This window comes from Heteronotia binoei, chromosome 9, assembly GCF_032191835.1.
Source record: "Heteronotia binoei isolate CCM8104 ecotype False Entrance Well chromosome 9, APGP_CSIRO_Hbin_v1, whole genome shotgun sequence".
Classification (NCBI taxonomy): Eukaryota; Metazoa; Chordata; class Lepidosauria; order Squamata; family Gekkonidae; genus Heteronotia; species Heteronotia binoei.
This window is the reverse complement of record NC_083231.1, coordinates 29,480,736-29,500,894: the sequence shown is the minus strand read 5'-3', so window position 1 is coordinate 29,500,894 and position 20,159 is coordinate 29,480,736. Positions and strand designations below refer to the sequence as shown.

General features: G+C 39.9%; 1 protein-coding gene across 1 annotated transcript in view; it reads right to left on the bottom strand.

Moving 5' to 3' along the window:
- Positions 1-19,084, bottom strand: part of PAICS (phosphoribosylaminoimidazole carboxylase and phosphoribosylaminoimidazolesuccinocarboxamide synthase) — a 48,692-nt gene extending 29,608 nt beyond the window's left edge. The window contains exons 1-7 of the mRNA XM_060247365.1: positions 18,691-19,084; positions 13,999-14,079; positions 11,600-12,079; positions 10,547-10,636; positions 9,572-9,676; positions 6,562-6,642; positions 1,051-1,122 (exon numbers count right to left, since the gene is read on the bottom strand). Coding sequence (XP_060103348.1) covers positions 1,051-1,122; positions 6,562-6,642; positions 9,572-9,676; positions 10,547-10,636; positions 11,600-12,079; positions 13,999-14,079; positions 18,691-19,069 — 1,288 coding nt within the window. The 5' untranslated portion in view covers positions 19,070-19,084. The remainder of the gene's footprint in view (positions 1-1,050; positions 1,123-6,561; positions 6,643-9,571; positions 9,677-10,546; positions 10,637-11,599; positions 12,080-13,998; positions 14,080-18,690) is intronic.
- Positions 19,085-20,159: the final 1,075 nt, after the last annotated feature.

The following is a 20,159-nucleotide window of genomic DNA, read 5'->3' as shown; positions in this document are numbered from 1 at the left end:
GGTTAGACTAGATGATCCTTGAGGCCACTTTATGTTTCTGTATTTATAGACTACCAAGCCCAAATGGAGTATACTGTGGTCACTGCTGAGTGTATTTGAGGGCAATCATAATTGCAAAATTACAGATTCTACACTTGTAACATTATTCAAACCATATTCATGCTGTTATTGTTTAATATAAATCTTTCATTGAATTTTCATTGTAAGTTTTATATTTTGGACAAAGTTTACATATTCTCTGACCTCATACCCTTTGGGTCTGTTTTCTTCTCCCTTCCCCTCCCTGATTACTCAGTTTCCCTTACACACATCTCCCCTCCTCCTTGCCTCCTAATGAAACAGGTGGGACAGGTTTTATAATTAAAACATGTAAGGAAACAGTTAACATCAGTAGAAAAAATATTATGAGTAGGAAATGAATTATAGAAAACATTGAAGAACAAGAAAAGGAGGAAAGGCAGCTCATGTTTGTGATGGCATGATAGGTAACCATTTACTAGTCAACATAGATTTCTGGAGAACTACCCTAGATGTTCTGAAATTCCTCTATCATTTTATTCTTGGAATAGGCTGCAAGAATCAACAAGTTGACTCAGTGCTCTGTTTGGAAGGTGCGTGTCCCTTTCCAGTACTGCCATATAATATCTTTTGCTACTCTCAGGAACAAAGTCAGTTGATATTTCTGTAGGCATCTATCCCAGAATAAATAGCAGGATTATAAAAGTAAAAGAACCGTAATGATTCTGACCATGACTTCTTTCCAAAAATCTGCTGTGATGTGATGACACTACAGTTCACAAATGGGGAGTTGCAGTTCCTGTAGCTGTCACTTTTGGCAGTACTAAAAGGAAATTACTTATCTGGGATCTATTAGAAATTCCTGTTATAGTAAAATTGCAGCTGTGTATTCAGTGATCACTTTGGATATGCATCTCTGTATGAAAATAAGCCTTCAGTACTAGAGAGCTAGAAATGTATGGACCAGGATTTGGGAGGTAGAACAACACTTCTTCCCACCACCTATCAGATACAAAGAGTTTAATTACTTGCCTGCCTCTGTTATCTTTTTACATATTGAAAAACCAGATGCATCCTCTGAGGCTGTGCTGATAGAATCCTCATCTGTAAAAGAAGAGATTTGTTTCCCCATTAAAATATTACTTAGTGGGTTCTCCTAGTCCAGGGGTGTCGAACTCATTTGTTATGAAGGCCAGATCTGACAAAAATGAGACCTTGGTGGGCCAAGTCATATTGGGCCATGTGTGTACCTATTTAAGATTAGGTAGCAGAGATATAAATTTTATAAAGAACACAGAAAAACACAAATATATTTTTTTAAAAACTTAAAAACATGCTTAAAACATCTAACACTCATTGGTCTTAAAGATACTTTCTTTGTATTTCTCCCATGGGAATTAGGCAAAGGAAGCTCTGGCGCTTTCCTTCCTTCCCCAGGGGACCAGGAGGGGGTGGCCTCAGCCAATAGAAGGAAGAGAGGCTTGGCTCAGTAGCTCTGCTGTGCAATTGAGAGAGCCTGGCAAAACAAGCTATTCCTCCCCCCCTTTCTCCCCAAGGGAGGAGCCTCAGCCAATGGAGAAAATAGAGGTTTTACTCTGTAGCTCCTGTGCAATTGAGCAAGGCTTGCAAAGCAAGCTGTTATGCAGAAGGAAGCAAGAGAGGGAAAAGGAAGCAGATGAAGCCAGTTGCTTGGGGGTCTGATAGGAGACCTTCGGGGGCCTGATTCGGCCCCCGAACTGCATGTTTTGACACCCCTGTCCTAGTCAGTACAAGTCCACAGTTTCTTTTCTCCTTTTTAACTCCTTCGACTTGCAATTTTGTAAAACACCCCCAGTATTCATGACTAATGAGGTTTTTGTTTCCGTATAATGTTTCATTTGTAGCTCCTGCTGTGCTAACTAGGTGTACCTTTGAAGACCAATAAGTTGATAATTTTGATAATCCTGTCTGACTAACCTAAATTTGCACCACATTATATGCAGCCTGATTCAATGCATGATTACTTGAAAATTAATTCCATTAGGATTAATGGCCATTGTTGCTAGGTAAGTCTTATATGCAGTTCTAGAATGCATACCATAGATTTGTTCAGTCTAAAAGTTATTTCAGATAGGCAGTTACCCTTCCTGTTCATATTTTGTGCCTGCTGTTGCTAAAAATATCAAGATAATGCTATTTTGTACTGATGCTCCATTTGCGTGAACTCCCTGAAGGAGAAAGTCACTTGTGGGAACCTGCACAAGAACCGTCTTTATTATATATTATTCTCTGTAACAGTAATTTGGCTGGCCTCCATGCATGTAATAAAGGCAACAAAACTGAGTCACCCACACACAATATCGCTGTCCATGTACTTGGAAGAGTCCCTCCAGATACATTAACCAAAAGTGGGGGAAATCCTTTTAAAAACTGACCTGATTAACTGATTTAGAACAGATGAGATTTTGTGGGCACCTGAAGGTCACTGAAGAAAAACAAGAGGAGGGGGAAGAAATTCACCTGCTTAAGCCCCTGAGAGCTCATAGAACTCTAGAAGGGGAGATTCTGAAGTGCTTTTTGGGATTTCCAAATTGTCTACCCTTACAAGTTCTCAGTATAGAATTCCAAAGGATTTTTCAGCCTAAGAAACTCCCCCCCACTTCTCTTCCTTTTTGCAATATAATGGACAATATAAATATTTAAAGTTTTTCTTTTAATTTAAATTGATTTTATTTTAAATGGAAAATGTTTCATTTCAAATTGCTCTTGAAAACCTATACCACTGCTGGAAACCCACAGGGTAAAAAGATGCTGGAAGGGATGATGCAGAACTGCGGGTACCAATCCATGCCAAATTGCAGCCTCCTGAAATTTTTTTCTTTTTAAATGGATGGGACTGTGTTATGTATTTGTAGCTTGCATCTTACAAGATGAAATCTATCTTTTAGCACTGAGTAATAAAGTATAGGCTATTGTAAGATGCAGAGAACTGGTTAATTGTCTTGGTGTAAACTTTTCCTATTATTCAAATAGCCTCTGAATGATGCCTTGCTTGGCACCCTTTGTTTGAAGCTGCCATCAGTCAGACCAGCTGAAGAGGGAGAACTGCATTTTGGGGGAATCACTTTTTATTCAACTCACATCCAACTTCACATTAATCACTCTGAATAGAAACATTTTATGTTTGTCTCAATGCTGGCCTTTTTTGTACACGGGATAGATTAGTAAAGTGTGACATTTGGTAATAAAGTGAGACATTTGGTAGTTATCAGCTTTTAACTTTTCTGAAATGGTAGCAGGTTTTATTATTGAACGGAAGTTAACATAAAACCCAACAAATCGGTATTTTTAAAAACCAATGTGAACTGAAAGACACTGGCACAAATGCTATTACCCAGCAAAACCTTTACACCGATTCAGCCTTTGTTTTGAGAACCAAAGCGAAAAGTGTCTAGAAGACAAGCCTGAAAAAAGCATTTTGCTTTCAGTTTTAGAGGCAGTATACTGAAAGGTTTTGCCTGCTTGCGGGTCATTGTTGTTGTTTTCTTCCGTTAGCATTAAATACGTTCCTTTTATAGCCTGCTTGGGAGTGGTGTTGGTTGTTGTTTTTTTCAGTTAGCATTAAATATGTTCAGGGGTGAAATTCTAGCAGGAGTTCCTTTGCATATTAAGCCACACATCCCTGATGTAGCCAATCCTCCAAGAGCTTACAAAAAAGAGCCTTGTAAGCTCTTGGAGGATTGGCTGCATCAGGGGTGTGTGGCCTAATATGCAAAGGAGCTCCTGCTAGAATTCCACCCCTGAATATGTTCCTTTTATACCATTATGGTACAAGTAAAGTAATAAAGGTGGATTGTAAGTAAACGTGAATGTTATAGGAGACTTGATCCAACATATCCCCAATGCAAATAAATTCCAAACAATGAAAAGCAAAGATCTAAGAATGAAAACTCTTTCTGTGGCTGTTAGTGGAATAGTACTTAGCCGCTATGTGATACTAAATCATTATTCGTAATACATTTGGGCTTCTTTTCTTTAGACCCTTTCAAGCTTAAATAGTTGCAGGTAAAAACTTAGAAATGCGTGGGCAGCATTTGGACAGAGTTTAAAGCAGGGATGGCTAAACTTGATTAACATAAGAGCCATATAGAATAAATGTCTGAGAGCTGCAAGACATGAACATCAGATGTTTGAGGGCAGGCAGGCAGGAAGATAGATCGGGGGGAGGGGAAGTGAAAAGAAAGCAACTTTAACTTTAAAAGCATTCTCCAAGCTAGCCAATGGGGCATTGGGGGCTTCAAGAGCCACAAAATATGTGTGCAAGAGCCACACGTGGCTCCTGAGCTACAGTTTGGCCAACCCTGGTTTAGAGATTTACTGTGTGCTCTTTCTCCAGTGCCTATCATCATTTTCCTCTGCCTTTTGTTCTTAATTGACAATTCCCATGCTTTCCTTTCTGCCATCCCAGTCCTTGCTGGCTTTCCAAATACTGCCAAATTGTAAATATTGCAGCTGGAGTCAGATATGCAGATTGTGCAACGTTTACATAAATTCCCTTTTGTGTTTTATAATGAGGTTGCAGACATTTTCGGCACAGGTGTGCACACCTTCAGTGATACTGTTTCATAACTTTCGAAAGCTGAGCTATGTTGTGAAACATGAGGCAGTCCTAGGAGAAGGTATATAGAAATAGCCATAATTCTCTCTGAGGCTTGTTTTTGTTTTTTTTTTAAAGATGGCATAATGCAAAAATATGGTCTCCCACCTGAAGTCTGGTTTGGCACCATTCTGTTACCTTAGGACTTCAACCACTGGAGACATTCCTCCACATTTCACTGTGCCACAGATTTGCTCTCTTGTAAAGGGGTCTTGGGGTCTTTGTCTATGGTAAAATGTTGGCGCTTCAGAAACTATGATTCTAGCCAGGGTTTTTTGTGTGTAAAAAGCCTAGCAGGAGCTCATATGCATATTAGGCCACACCCCCTGACATCACCATTGTTTCACACCAGGCTTAGCCCAGCAGGAATTCATTTGCGTATTAGGCCACACCCCCGGATGTAAAGCCAGCCGGAACTGCGTTCCTGCTCAAAAAAAGCCCTGATTCTAGCTGTGAATGTAATCTGCAAATCCTACTCATGTGGCATGGTTCCAGTGGCACAAGTCGCTTGTGCTTTTCAGCTTTCAAGTAACAAACTGAGTCAAACCAAATAGATAATATATCAACAAATGTGTGGTCCAACCACCACACATGCCAAGATAATGGACAATCTGTGTATGGGGGTACATGGGGAGGAATGGTGAATTTGCACAGAAGGGTCACCAAAGAGAGGAGGAAAGGTTCATCCACCTCTCTTATAGATATCCTTTTTCTTAACTACTACTTACGCTTTTTTGGCAGTGGGATTTGTATGCTGCTGACTTAATGCAATTATGATCCATAAATGGATTTTATGTGCTAGGAACAGAGAGGTCATTTTGCAGTAAGGGAACTGCATAATCTCATAGTATGCTCTTTTCTCTCTCATAGTAACTTATTGTCTCATTGCATTCATGTGATATGGATTATGTCTTTGAACTTTCACAGAGGCTATACTCCCATCAAGGGAGTCAAACCTCCACTAAATCCAGTGTTTCCTTCAAAGAGTTATTTTCGTGCAGCTCTCCTTATCATAAAAAAGGGGACTCCCTGCGTCAAAACAAAGCTATGATAGAAGAAACGTCAGGGTGAAACTATTAAAACATACTATTCTAACAAAGTATTTATTACAAGAAAATTATAATAGGGTAATATGAAAAACTATGTTTACAGAACTAGTAAATATTACAACTCATTCAGAGGAACGAGCCCATAGGAAGGACCCGGTTGACATTACAAAGTCTCTGCTTCTAAAGAAGTCTGCAAGAGGAGATACATAAGAGTGCAGGCGGGCACTTTACAGTCTGTGATGAATTCTTATGGGTTCCCACATTAAATGGCACAAAATCCTCACATCGTATTGATTACTCAACTTAACAGCCATGCAAACTCAAGCCCTCTTAATCTTTCAGTGAGTAAAAAGTTCATCCACACAAAGCCAGTCCACATTAGCCAGTGTCAAACATTTCGTTGCCTTTATCTTGACTGATGGCTTTTAAGTGGAACCCAAAAAACCCTGTCATTTCTTCACAAGGCTCTAGCTCATTCTTTGTATAGACAGAGTCTATCCTTATACATCACTGAAATATTAGAGGACTGAGTTTGCATGACTGTTGAGTTAACTTGCTTAATTATCTGTGTCTTAATGTTCTGGTTGGTTAGTTTAATGTTTTTTATTATTTTTCATTTTGTAAGCAGTCTCAGGCATGTCCTTTGGAGAGGCAGCATAAAAAGTGTAACCTTTATCAGAAATGAGTACATCTGTTATCCAGGACTAATTGGAAGGATCTTATGTAGTGTTGATTGTCTAAAGCAAAAAGAGAAGTCAGTAATCAAAGGTAATTGTATACCTTGTAAAAGTATAATCTCCATACACTGATGCAGACAAGGTGGTTTCCAGAATCATTGATTGTGAATGGTTTCCTTACCTATGTCAATTGACTCTTTCTTTATGTGTGCGAACTCCATGCCATCTGCATTTGTGGAATCCTCTTCATCATCTGGGATTTCTGTGTAAATTAGAAAGCAGATCTCAGGAGGTAATTAATTATACCGAAGATATAAACTTGACATAAATATTATTAACATGGTCCCAAGTTTAAAACTCACCAAGTTGGAACTAGGGAGTGAACATTCTCTAATATTTTTATTCTTTTGCTTGAAAAAAATATTTAAAATGCTAAATATCCAGTTCTGGATCTGCCCTGCCAGCAGATAAAATGATACACATCGTCTTCTGCATCAGCGAATTCTGACATACTGTTGCGAGGATTTAAATGAACAAAAGTGGTTAAGCCATCAAGGAGTGTTCTTTCTTTTGATGAAATAACTGAGAGCAAGAATGCTGTGCCTAAAACCCAAATACAGTGCAATCCTAACAGAATCACAACCTTTTCATCCTATTGCTTTTGGTGGCTCAGGGGTGAAACTCTATTTAAGATTCCACTGTTAATGAAACTACAACTCGCTAGTTCTAGAAAGTCCTTTGAAGTGCAAGTAGAACCAAAAGCTGGTGATTTGAGATTTCCCCACTTGGTTGTTCTGAGGATGAGCTTTCAGAAAGCTGTTGCACACAAAGTATTGTACTATGGTAGTGGCTAGAGCAGGGGTAGCTGAACTGCAGCTCGGGAGCCACATGTGGCTCTTCCACACATATTGTGTCGAAGTCCCCACCACTCTGTTGGCTGCTTGGAGAAGGCATTTGTCTCTTTAAATCACTTCCTCAAGCCAAGCCAGATGGCAGCTTGGAGAATGCATTTAAAGTTAAAGTTGTTTTCTTTCCACCTCTCTCTCCCTTCCCCCTCCACTTTCTATCTTCCTTCTTTCCTTTCCTCTCCTTTCCTTCCCTGTCTTGTGGCTCTGAAACATCTGATGTTCATATCTTGTGGTTCTTAAGCATCCAATGTTTGTTCTGTGTTGCTCTTACATTAAGCAAGTTTGGCCACCCCTGGGCTAGAGTTTTCAGAAATACTGTGGTGATGTTGCAGTGGGGTTGCCAGCCCCCAGGTCCCAGTGAGGAATCTCCTAGTTTCAGGGCTCCTCTTCACCACAGACCAAATGACCAATGGGGAAAACCCCTCCCCTGCCATACAACATCATTACATCAGGGACATCATGGGGAGATGCTCTAGTATTTGGGCAAAGTCTTTCGTTTTAGCCCAATTTAACCATAGAGTTTACCCAAAAAAGCAGAGCACCCCCTGCATGACATCCTCAATGTGATGACATCGCTTCCAAGAGACATCATCACACCCACCACTAGAATACCCCCTAAATCTCCCCACCAGATGGGTGAGAGGACCTGGTAACCCTATGTTGCAGTCAGATACAGCTGCACAGATTTTCATAAAACAGGAACATATAGGTGCATGTTAATAAAGGTGTCAGTAGGCTGTTTCAAGTTACAAGATTTCCAGGACTGATACTTAATTATGAGTTTGTATTCTGGGCAAAAGTGATCCATGATGGGATATGAGATCTTTAGGTATTTTCTGTGACATGACTTTCCACAAGGAATAGCATGTGCACATGTCTTTATAGTGCACCAGGTCAGAAGAAGCCAGAAACAATGCACAATAAACATGCCAACCATTTACTGAATTAATGTAACACACAGTAGTCATGTGATCTTCTCCCCACTTAGATTTCCAAAGTTACTATATTCAGAAAGTTTGATTTTTTAAAAAATGCAGATTGTTATATTTTATCTCGGCAAAGAGGGTGGAATTCTGGACTTCAGTTTAATTGGCTTCTGGCTGTTTGGTGATTCTACCCCTTTGGATAGAATGCCTACCTCCTAACCTCAATGACAGCTAGAGAGACTGACCCAACAAAAAGGTGAATGTCCAAGGTTCTGCAGAAAGGGTCACTGACTGCAGTTTCTAACTCTTGAGATATGTTCTCAGTCTTTTATGTAATGCCGTTGGCAAATATTGAGCAACAGTCAGCAGCTGTAACACCTTACTAAAAAGTCACTAATTGTCACTGCTCATTTATTAGGATTTATCAGTTACCACTGAAGGTTTCAGCTGTTTAAAAGGCATTTCTTTGAGGGTTTTGATACATTTGCTGACAGTATAAATGCTGCAGTTTTTGAAACTGCAGTGCATTTTGCTGTAATCTTTACACAGAACAAACAAACTCGGCTCCAAGTTTATAGGCATTTACTTTAGTAGTTTGGCGCCCTCTGCTGGATAAGTCTTTGATACCGTTTTGAGAAATGCTTTAGTTAACCTTTCTTCTTTAGAGATATATCCAGAATCAGGCTGCCTGAAGTGAAGTGTAGTTACCGGTTTACAACAGTAATGTAGACTGTCTGATCCAGTGGGCTCTAGCTGAAAGCTCAAGGTCCTTCCATGGTTTATATTAATACATACTGTGGATTGCGTTCCAACTGTTTATCTGTGGATGTTTTGGTATTTTGATATCTAAGGAGGCAATTCTTTAGACAAGGAATTTTCTGGGATAAAAGCAAGATAAATACAGAAGGAGAAGTCATGGTGGATTGTGACTGACGGCAGACCTATCTGTCTATCTCACATCTGTTTCAACTTTCTTCTAACAAGATCAGAGAAGCAGACATGTTTCTCCCCTCCTCTGTTTTATCATCATAATCGTATGAATTCTTACACTTACCAAGTATCCAAGGCACAATGCATTATAGGATACTGGGGGGGAGGGGAGAGTCTACATGTGCCTAGATATTTGAAGTTCTTGAAGTCATCTAGAAGTAGAGACAAACTTTGGTTTGGTTTTTTCCAGCCCTTCTCCCCTGGGAAACCTTTCAACTGATGTTTTTGGAAATATGGAATGCATGCAATACATCTTTTCTTATCAGATCTAATCTTAACTACAACAAAATCTATTATGTGTAACTTAATAAATCAGGATGTGTAATATTTTAGTGAACCTGTTGAATAACAGTAAAACCTTACTCACCTAAATCAATAACTTCTTCTTTTATATCTTCCTTCATGTGGACAATAACTGGCTGTTCCAAATGACCATTTACATACTTATCTTCATCTAATGTCTCGTGGAGCACTAGAAATGCAAAGAGAGATGCTTATGCTGATATTTGTTATGCTGATTGACTAATCAACTCATGAAAGAGAAATCTGTTTTCAAGGCCAGACTCAGCAGTATGGGGATCATCTATGGTACACAGCTATTACTCCCACCAGCAAGCTATAGATCCATATATGATGTCAAGCTAACAGGTCAACCTGGCACCCAGTTCCAAAAGTCTGTAAGTAATACAAATGGGTCCAGCTGCATAGCAACCAATGTCTTTATGGAGAGAACTCAAATCAATGCAATGCAGGCAGCTCCATGAAGAGAGCCACTCTTAGTCATACACACAAGCACTGAGAATATAAAAGCATATGTTCCATTCTTGAGACACAAGAAACCATATTTATGCATCTTCTCTCCAATTTTGTCTTTCCTGATGAGCTTGCTTCGGATGGTGGTTGTTCTGTTGCCATATGGTCACCACCACAAGTTAAGCAGCCTCATTGGCATCGTGGTCTAAGATGAAACTAGCAGTCCACCATCCGTTCACTGCCTCTTTAACCACCATCACCACTAGCATTGTTTTTGCCTGTCTGGACCTATTCCAGATTTTGCCCATCCTGTGGGGACTCAGAATGATGTTTCTGGGGGCCTCCCTCCCTCATACTGTCCAATACATTGACATGTGCAGCAAACACATTCAGAGAACAAATAATGCACATATATAAACTGTTGTGAAAACAGATTGTGGAGGGAGAACTGGCTTTCCCCTTCAAAATTACTTCTGGTGGGCCCAAACCTCAAAAGCTGTCTAGGCCAGTTGACAGCCGCTATATATGTGGCAGAATTGACAGAATTTGTATTTTATTCAAGGAATTCATGCATGATGACTGCATTTACCTGTATCTGCCACTTTCTGTGTGTCTGTGAGCCCCAGATCTCCTGACACACTGCTGACTGAATCCTCCTCTCCAGTATCTCTGTACATATCTGCGTAAAATGGCATTACATTATTTAAAAAGTTACCACAACTGTGGACATTATATTACAGTTCTTCTAAGAGACTTTAAAATAAATTACTCAAGAATGTTTAGGTAGTCCACTCGAGCCTCAGGTAGTCAAAACTGAGTTGCTCTCATTTGTAAAGGCAGTCAAAAAGAAGCTTCATCCCATGAGGGAATTACAGCCTTAGTTTCAAGACGCAATGCTGAAAAGGTAAAGGCTATTACTAGGCTCCCAGCCAATTTGACTACATAATGCATCTATGTTTTATGTGTCCCTAGGCTATTCTCATCGAGTTTTATTTTACTTTGATTAATTTACGAGCTCATGAGTAACATATTACATGAAAGACATCAGTTATATATAAGCTAATTTCTAAGTACTTGAAGTCACGATAGTTAATGCATTACCAGCTAACTGGAATTCTGCTTTACAGGAGCGTTGTGTTTCTATACTATTTGATTTGAAAATTTGGTTGTCATTGTTGAAAAATAAGATTAATATGTTGTACCTTGCCTAAGAGGAAAAAAGCATCAGAATGATTTCAAACACACTATCAGATGAACACCAGTGCTGAGGAGACTCTCCCAGCGCAGAAGTCACTATCCCTGTACATCTAATTCTGTTGAAACAGATGAGTGGACAATCACATACCATGCCCAGACCTTTGGGTGTGCTAAAATTACTGTGCTAATAGTTTTCAGTTCAGTTGTTTTGGGGTTGTTGTTTTTTTAAAAAAAGTTGTACTGGAAATTTTTATTATTCATATTTTTCTAGAAAACCCACATCACTAGTTTCCATTCAGTTTTGTTATTTGAAGTATGAATTTTAAAAGAAATACATACAAGTTTACATTCTTCTGTGTTGGGCATTGTTTTCATGCCTTTTAAATGCATATGGTTGTACTTCATTACTAAGAAACAAAATAAGCTTGATAGTTAGAATCCTTACCTCTGTAATTTCTTTCTATTTTCACTTCTGTCCAATCTGCTGGCTTCTTCCTGTTGTTGTTCTCTGATCTGTTTGTTTTATCTGCGCTGCCATGTCCCAGTATTGCATCCAGTTCCCTAAAAAACTTCATAGTTTTGCTTGTGTTGCCTGAATATTGAGCATTTTTTACACTCTTATATTCATGTTTTAGATTTTTATATTTTGTCCTGCACTGTTTCCAGTCTCTGTCAATTCCAAACTTCTGAAGTCTGGCAGCAACATGTTCAAATATTCTTTTGTTTCTCACTGTTCCTTCCAGTTGTTGCTGGATGCTTTTGTCTGACCACACACGTATTAGAGCTCTCACTTCATTGACAGTCCAGTGTTTTCCACCTTCATTTGCTACAGATGGAATAAAGGGTGGGGTTTTTGAAGTGTCTAGTATTGCTGTTGGGTTACCTGCATCAGGTAGGATAGGAGAGAGACATAGATATGTATTACCTGCATTGGGGTAGGGTGGGGTCAGGATCAGGTAGAGATGGTGAGAAAGAGAAGTTTGTTAACTTTTTCACCTTGCCAAGAATATTCAGGCAAACCTTTAAAAAAGCAAACTCAGGATACAGGACATTTTTTTTAATTTACAAGACTGATTTTGAAATATCTCACATTTGATTGTATTATAGGCAGGGGTGGAATTCTAGCAGGAGCTCCTTTGCATATTAGGCCACACTCCCTTGATGTAGCCAATCCTCCAAGAGCTTTCAAGGCTCTTTTTTGTAAGCTCTTGGAGGATTGGCTGCATCAGGGGTGTGTGGCCTAATACGCAAAGGAGCTCCTGCTAGAATTCCACCCCTGATTATAGGGATTGTGAAATTAATTTTTTCCCCAAAGGAGAAACTGAATTTGACTGTTCAGTGATGACCATTGTCTCTAAATTCCATAAGTATAATTAAGGTTACTTTATAGAAATAAAACTTTTGCGTTAAAGGCAGATCAGCCACCCTTTTGTGACAGTTTTTTTAAGCAGTACTTTACAGTACTTCGTTCTTTATTGAAACATAAGTCATACCCTTTCAATACTGATTTTTGCATTTCATTAGTTTTTAATTGTTCCATATAATAACTGGTTAATTGTCTGCGTACTGGAAATCATGAGGGATGATTTGATTATGTGGTCATTTACACGCTTAACAGTGCAATCCTAAGCAGAGCGACAGCATTTTATACCTACTAAAGTCAATGGGTTTAGGAGATCGTAACTCTGTTTAGGATTGCACCAAACATTCCTGTTATTTCTGTGTTTCAGATTAATATATAAAAGACATGCTGTACAGCAGCTGGGATCCAGAGTATTCCATGCATTCATGTAATTGGTTTTCAGCTTCCTTTTTCTTGTAGCAACATACTGAAAAGCCTTCCTGAACATCAGGGCTGCTTTATAACCTCATGAGATGTGGAAGAGTAGTGCTAGAAGAAAAAATTCCTATAAGCATGCAGATGAGCTCTATGCATACAAGGGGTTGTCTGGATCCTAGACTGTGAAGGGAAAAGGAGCTTGAGTATGTTTTGTGTAGCACCTCACTAGCATGCTGAAAAGTTTTATGTGATTCGATTGTACAAGCTGGTCACTGACTGTAACAATAAACTTGACACTAGCATGCTCATGAACTAATCTTGGTTCTTCCTCCCGCTGAATACCATGTGTGTCCCATTTGTTTATCTACATGCACTACCATTAAAGCAACAATTCTGTTGTATATTTTATTAAGGGACTACCATCAGTTTTGCACAAGTGGACAGTGAGAAAGCAACCTTAGATCTTAGCTACATTTTCTGTAGCAGTGATCCAAAAGGTGGTGCCTATTCTCCAAAGAGCCAGTCCTGGCTTTCCTCCACAGGAAGCATCATTAACAAATACCTTCATTATAGGGAGGATGTTTATAATGCAACTTCCCAATATTTTGCATTTAGCCCCAAACTCCTGGCATCTGTTTATGGTTGATTGTGCCCTCTGTGACAGCCATTTTGTAATAGCATCCCTTCATGATTCCAGAAGTACCCACAGGTTTGACAAGATTGGGGAGCCTTACACTGTAGTTATCTGCTATTGTTTCTTTAATTGCTTACACAACACGCAGAGTCACCATGGTGTCCGACTAGGCTCAGGGTCAGGGAGACTCTGGTTTGAATTCCCACCCTGCCATGGAAGCTTGTTGGGTGACCTTGGACCAGTCACTCACTCTCAGTCTAGCCCAGATCACAAGGACAAAATAAAGGAGAATTATGTAAGCTGCTTTGGATCCCCACTGGGGAGAAAAGGGTATTTAAATGAATTTAAAATAATTTTTAAAAATATTGTTCCTGTGCTCTTGGAAAGATTTAAGCTAATTCGTCATCTCACACACATCATCATTTATTACCTAGCTGAATGGGCCTGCAATGAGAAATAAAAAGTAATGGATTTGCAGACGTATCTTCCTCATCTTTAAGTAAGGCTTCACCTGGAAGGAAAAGGGAAGAGATTTAGTATGTAGAAAAGTCAGAGAACATGTTGAAATATGCTGCAGGAATCCATGTGTATGATGTATTGGGTAGATTTTGGTAATGCAAAAAAAAAAAAAAAGTTAAGCCAGGGGTGGCCAAACTTGCTTGATGTAATAGCTACATAGAATAAATGTCAGATGTCTGAGAGCTGTAAGACATAAGCATCAGGTGTTCGAGAGCAGAAAAGAGGGAGGGAGTGAAACAGATGGGTGAGGGTGGAGGGAGAGGTGGAAAGAAAGCAACTTTAACAATGCATTCTCCAAGCTGATAGATGGGGTGGTGGCAGCCTCAAGATCCACACACTGAGTGTGAAAGAGCCACATGTGGCTCCTGAGCCACAGTTTGGCCACCCCTGTGTTTAGCTGACCCACCATCGCTGGATACTTCATTTAGATTTTCTGGACAGGACTAGTGTTCATGACTTAATTCATGTTTTTAAAAAAACAGTTGAGACTGCGAATGGAACATGCAATAAAGAAGAGCCAGAAGGTGAAGGCCTCCTTGCAGTTCATTTCCAGATAGTGAAGTATTTTCTAATTATATAATAATGTTGTCAGGTTGGAAGGTACAGTGAGGTTATGTAACCCAGGGAAGAACTGTTCATACACTTATGTTTCTTAGGAACAGTTATGAGAAGCTTTTTGTTTACTTGAAACCACTACACATATAAGGTGTATCGATGCTAAAGGATTTCTCTCTTTAACAGACTCAGTATTATTAGCTGCTTTAACATAATGTATTGAAGGCACTGACTGAGATGTTTTGCAACACAATCAGTATGTTTGGCAAATCGTTTGGCAAAAAGCTTTAATACTATCACATAACAAATTTTGTGTAGCCAGTATATTGCCAAACAATGATGGGCTGCCCTTCAGTATGATTCCCGGGGGGGGGGGGGGGGAATAAAACAGGTGTTTGGTGCCTCAGCATAAAATATCCAGAATATCTCAAATTATCATTAAAAGCTGTTCAGCCATTTTTCAATTTGTTTTTGTTATCAGGATGCTTAGCTAGACTGAAATTTATATGCCACGTAACTCAAAAACTGTCCACTTAACGTCAATATGTTCCATTCAATTAATTGAGCTAGGAACTTTGCCAAAAACATGCAGGAATAAAACCTGCAGTGGTAAAATGTGGCCATCTCCAGGAAGAAATGAAAGTGCAGTTATTCACAAAGTGATTACATGTGCCTTCTGCAGTTTAGTTCATTTCATATGGGCCTTTCTTCATGCAGTCAGACATAAGGAGGAATTTGACATCATCAAATAATCCATAGTTCATAAAAGCCAAATCTGTTTGTTTCATTAAGGTAGAATGATATTTCTGTAAGAATTTGATATGGATTAACAGTTCTATACTCAGCAGAGTTGCACTTTTGTAATATTTTTCAGTGGACTCAGAAAAGTGCAAATCTGCCCATGATCCTTGAACTTTCCTCTAGGACAGTGATGGCAAATCTTTTAGAGACTGAGTGCCCAAACTGCAATCCAAAACCCACATATTTATCACAAAGTGCCAACACAACAATTTAACCTGAATACTGAGGTTTTAGTTTAGAAAAAAGGGAAGTGGGGAGAGCGGGAGAGGCGAAAACGGGTGGCGGGGAGAGCAGAAGAGGCGAAAATAGGTGGCAGAGAGTGAGAGAGGCAAAAAGGGTGGCAGGGAGAGCAGGAGAAGTGAAAAGGGGTGGCAGGGAGAGCAGGAGAGGCAAAAAGGGGTGGCGAGGAGAGCAAGAGAGGCGAAAATAGGTGGCAGAGAGTGAGAGAGGCAAAAAGGGTGGCAGGGAGAGCAGGAGAAGTGAAAAGGGGTGGCAGGGAGAGCAGGAGAGGCAAAAAGGGGTGGCGAGGAGAGCAAGAGAGGCGAAAAGTGGTGGCGGGCAGAGCAGGAGAAGCTAAAAGGGGTGGCGGGGAGAGTGGGAGAGGCAAAACAGGTGGCGGGGAGAGCGAGAGAGGTGAAAACAGGTGACGGGGGATCAGGGGAAGCGAAAACAGGTGGCAGGGAGAGCAAGAGAGGCAAAAACGGGTGGCAGGGGAAGAAAAAATGGCCAGCATGGATAGTGGGAGAGGCAAAAATGGACAACGGCGCGAGTGCCCAGAGAGAGGGCTCTGAGTGCTGCCTCTGGCTAGTGTGCCATAGGTTCGCCAATGCTGCTCTAAGACATGGGTGGCTAAACTTGCTTATTGTAAAAGCTACATATAATAATTGTCAAATGTTTGAGAGCCGCATGTCTTTATTAAAACTCTTAATATTTTCTTTGCACAGAAAGGTGAAATACATATGTATGCACTTTACAATGTGACTTTTTTATTGTTGTTGTTATTCCCAACAAAAGCTGGGATTAACAGTCCCCATATGACCAGTTTAGGGAAAGGTTATGGAATTATTTTTTGACATCAGTGGGAGAAGGAAAAACACATGTCCCATATAAATGACTGGTCACAATTTGCATTATTATGCATCTCTCTTTGCCTTGACACCAAGGTTAGTAAATACAGCTCCTACAAGAGCTATGACACTAAGAGGGAACCCTGCAGTGCCCTCTTTCATTCTGCCCCTCATTCCAGTGGCTTCCTTGGCTCTTTCACTCTCTTTCTTTATTCTAGGTCTCTGGACGACCTCTGTGGTAGAGGAGAAGAGCTTGCAAGCCTGCCTCTTTTCCCCCTTCCTTCCCCACTTCACCTGCCTATTTTCCTCTCCTTCCCCACTTCAAGCACAGCAGAAATAGTCACCTACCTATGGGTCAGTGCTCAGAGGCTGAGGGAGGTCCTGATGCTTACTTGAGAGTAATCCTGCATTAAGTTCCTCCTTGATCTCTGGGAGCCACACAATATGTATGAAAGAGCCGCATGTGGTTCCTGAGCCACAGTTTGGCCACCCTTGCTGGAGGAGAAGCTTCTGGAATATGAGTAGGGCAGAGCTTTTCCCTGACATAAGACCTTGCCTGTATTGGATGCATAATTGCTGTATTCTCTGATGACAATGTTACTTCATGCACATATGTGTGCAACATAGAGACAGATTTCTTGCAGGAAATTGCAATGTATTTACTGGCCCTAAAATGTAACTCAAACTATAGATCCCTATGTAGAAGAGTTAAAGGAAGGGAGAAAGGCACTTAATTTTTTCCCCATTGAACATCTGTGTGATCCATGGTAACATTTCCTTTAAATTAAGGGAAGGAACAAGGTCATAAGAACATAAGAGAAGCCATGTTGGATCAGGCCAACACTCTGTGTCACACAGTGGCAAAATTTTTTTTATATACACACATACACTGTGGCTAAGGTCTGTGTTTTTCATGCAAATGTGTTTTTCATGCAAATGCCAGAAAATGAAGTGTGGTGGGCTTATATAGCTAAAAGATTTTGAAAGAAGGATTGAAAATTGTGTTGCTGTAGTAGTCTAAGCTACAGCTAAAAAAATGTGAATTGTCTAAGCAAGACCGCTGGACATTTTCAATGTTTCTGTCATATACAGCCCCCCACCCCAACATGTAACATTAATTAGAATTTGATTTTGGAAGTCTAGGTAATGACTTTGCATTTTTCATCCAAGACGTGCACACATAGAGCCAAATATTATGGGCATTTCTTGGCCTCATAGTTGAAATCAGATATCTGACAAAGAATGCTGTAAAAAAAAAAGAAAAGAAAAACAAAGCAGAACAGCAATTTTAAAATATTCTGTCTGAACGTGGTGTAAAAGTAAATCTCATGCTAGAGAGAAATAGTAAAACCAAGTGCCTTATTTTATTATCTTCGTATGGGGGGCTGTTTCTTATTTTTTAGCCTTTCTAAATTTTATTTTTCTGGTTTTCTTTTTAAGGACAAAGCAAGAATAGATTTTGTTGCATGTCATCCTGGAGGGCTGTGGGTAAAAGATGACAGCTGTCAGAATATGAAGCTGCTTGGTGTGACATTTCAGTACTTGACAATCAAACGACTTAAAACCACATTGTACCTGTTTTTTTTTTTTTAATTTAGTCTGTTAGCAGTTGGACAGGGCTCATTTGGGGTGGGAGGGGTGATCTGCAAAAGGAACAGCATTTCCTCCTCATTCTTAATGTGTGACTTTCAATGCTGACCCTCTTTATTTTCATGCCAGTTCTAGATAAATTAGTCATTTAGACCAATTGAAATCTCTGTACCATTCATTACTCATTCCACAATTATTTTCCCCTTGCCCTGGACGGCTGCAAAAAAAGTGATATCAGCTGTTAAAGATAAATCACCAGTAAAAAAGCAATAGAACTCGAGGGAGGAGGGCCCTGCTGGGTTTGTTCCCCCCCCCCCTTACAGCAATAGTCTCTCCTGAATCTGACTGAAGCAGCTAGTTTAACTTCATCAGGTTTATGTATTTATAGAAACGCTAGTGTGCATAGCCACCCCACCCTGCGCGCGCGCACACACACACACACACACACACACACGCCAACAAGGAGGGGGTGAATTAAGTCAGTTTGTTCTACTAACTGTACCATCCGTGGTGCATTATGTGGCTTTGAATCCTGGAAGCCTTTAGGTATTTTAGGTTACAAAATAAGAAGGAAAGAGAGCTTTTTTTACCTTCATTGTTCTCTCTGGTGGCATTTATGATCTCATTTGCTGAGCACCTGCTGTTTTCTTCCTCTTTTAATTGTGTGACAGGTTCATGTTGCAATATGGCATCCAGTTCATGGAAAAACTTCATGGTCTTTGTAGCATCTCCTGAGTTGTGGGCATATTTAACTGTCCTATATTCATATTTCAGGTTTTTATACTTTGCACGACATTGTTTCCAGTCTCTGCAGATCCCCACCTCCTGCAGCCTTTTAGCAATGTAAATAAATATCCCTTTATTCCTCAGGGTTCCATGGAGTTGCTTTCTGATATTTTTTTCTGACCAGACGCTTAACAAGGCTTTAACCTCCTCTTCAGTCCAGTGCCTTCCTGCTCCACTCTCCATGTTGAAAGTGACCTGGAAATGATTCACTATTTCTAGCCAAGATTTTGTTTCCTAGGAAACCAGACGGCTGGTTGTCAGTAAGCTCCACAGAGATGAAAGGATCTAGTTTTACTGGCTCAAGCTGCCTGAGGGGAGTAACTTGAGAAACTGCCAAATAAGCAGGTTCTGCATTTGAGGCAGGGAAGATAAAGCAGCTCAGGCATAAATGATTGCAAAGTACTTTAATAATTGGCATCTAGAATAAGCTGCCTTCTGCTGGTTAGAATTCTGAGCAGAACCAAGTTGTTTAAAACCCCTGTGCAGTAGACACTCTCTGTATTATAAGGCATATAAAATAACTGGATTTGTTCTACGGTTTATTTAGCCTGAACCATGATAGATTTGCACCGTGTTCCTGTGCAGAATTGCTAGCAACCCAGTACTTTCATCTAAATAGAATTTTTGTTCTAGAGCCCTAAAATTACTGCTGAAGTCTATGATTCATAGACCAAATGTGGCACAATTGTATGCATGTGTACTCAGAAGTAAGTCACACTGTCTTCAGTAATGCTTATTCCCAAGCAAATGTGTACCCTAAATTCTGCAAGTTTACATCTATTCTACTTTTACTGTGTTGTGCGGACAAAGCTACCAGTTTGGGTAAATTATGGATACCCTTTAGGCAATTCATAGCAACAGAAAAGCTATACTTTTTTTTGTGTTGAGACTTTAAGGTGTTAGTACTCTTCTCTTTTGATTCTAGCAATTATATAAAATTTTACAAACAAGGCCTTTGTTTTAAGAATATTTTTAAAACTTATCATGTCAATTCTAGCTGAAGCTTTATGCATACTACTAAAAACATACTTTGTGGTCATATTAAGGGAGGGGCTATGATGCAGTGGCAGTGCATCTGCCTGACATGCAGGAAGTCCTAGATTCAGTCTCTGGCATCTCAAGTTAAAACAATCAGGTAATAGGTGATGGGAAAGATCTCTGCCTGACACCCTTGAGAGCTGCTGCCAGTCTGACCTCTTGAGGGACCGAAGGGTCATGTGTGTGAGGCAAACTGCTAGTTCCCCTAAGCAACCAGCATGTATGCTAATTGACA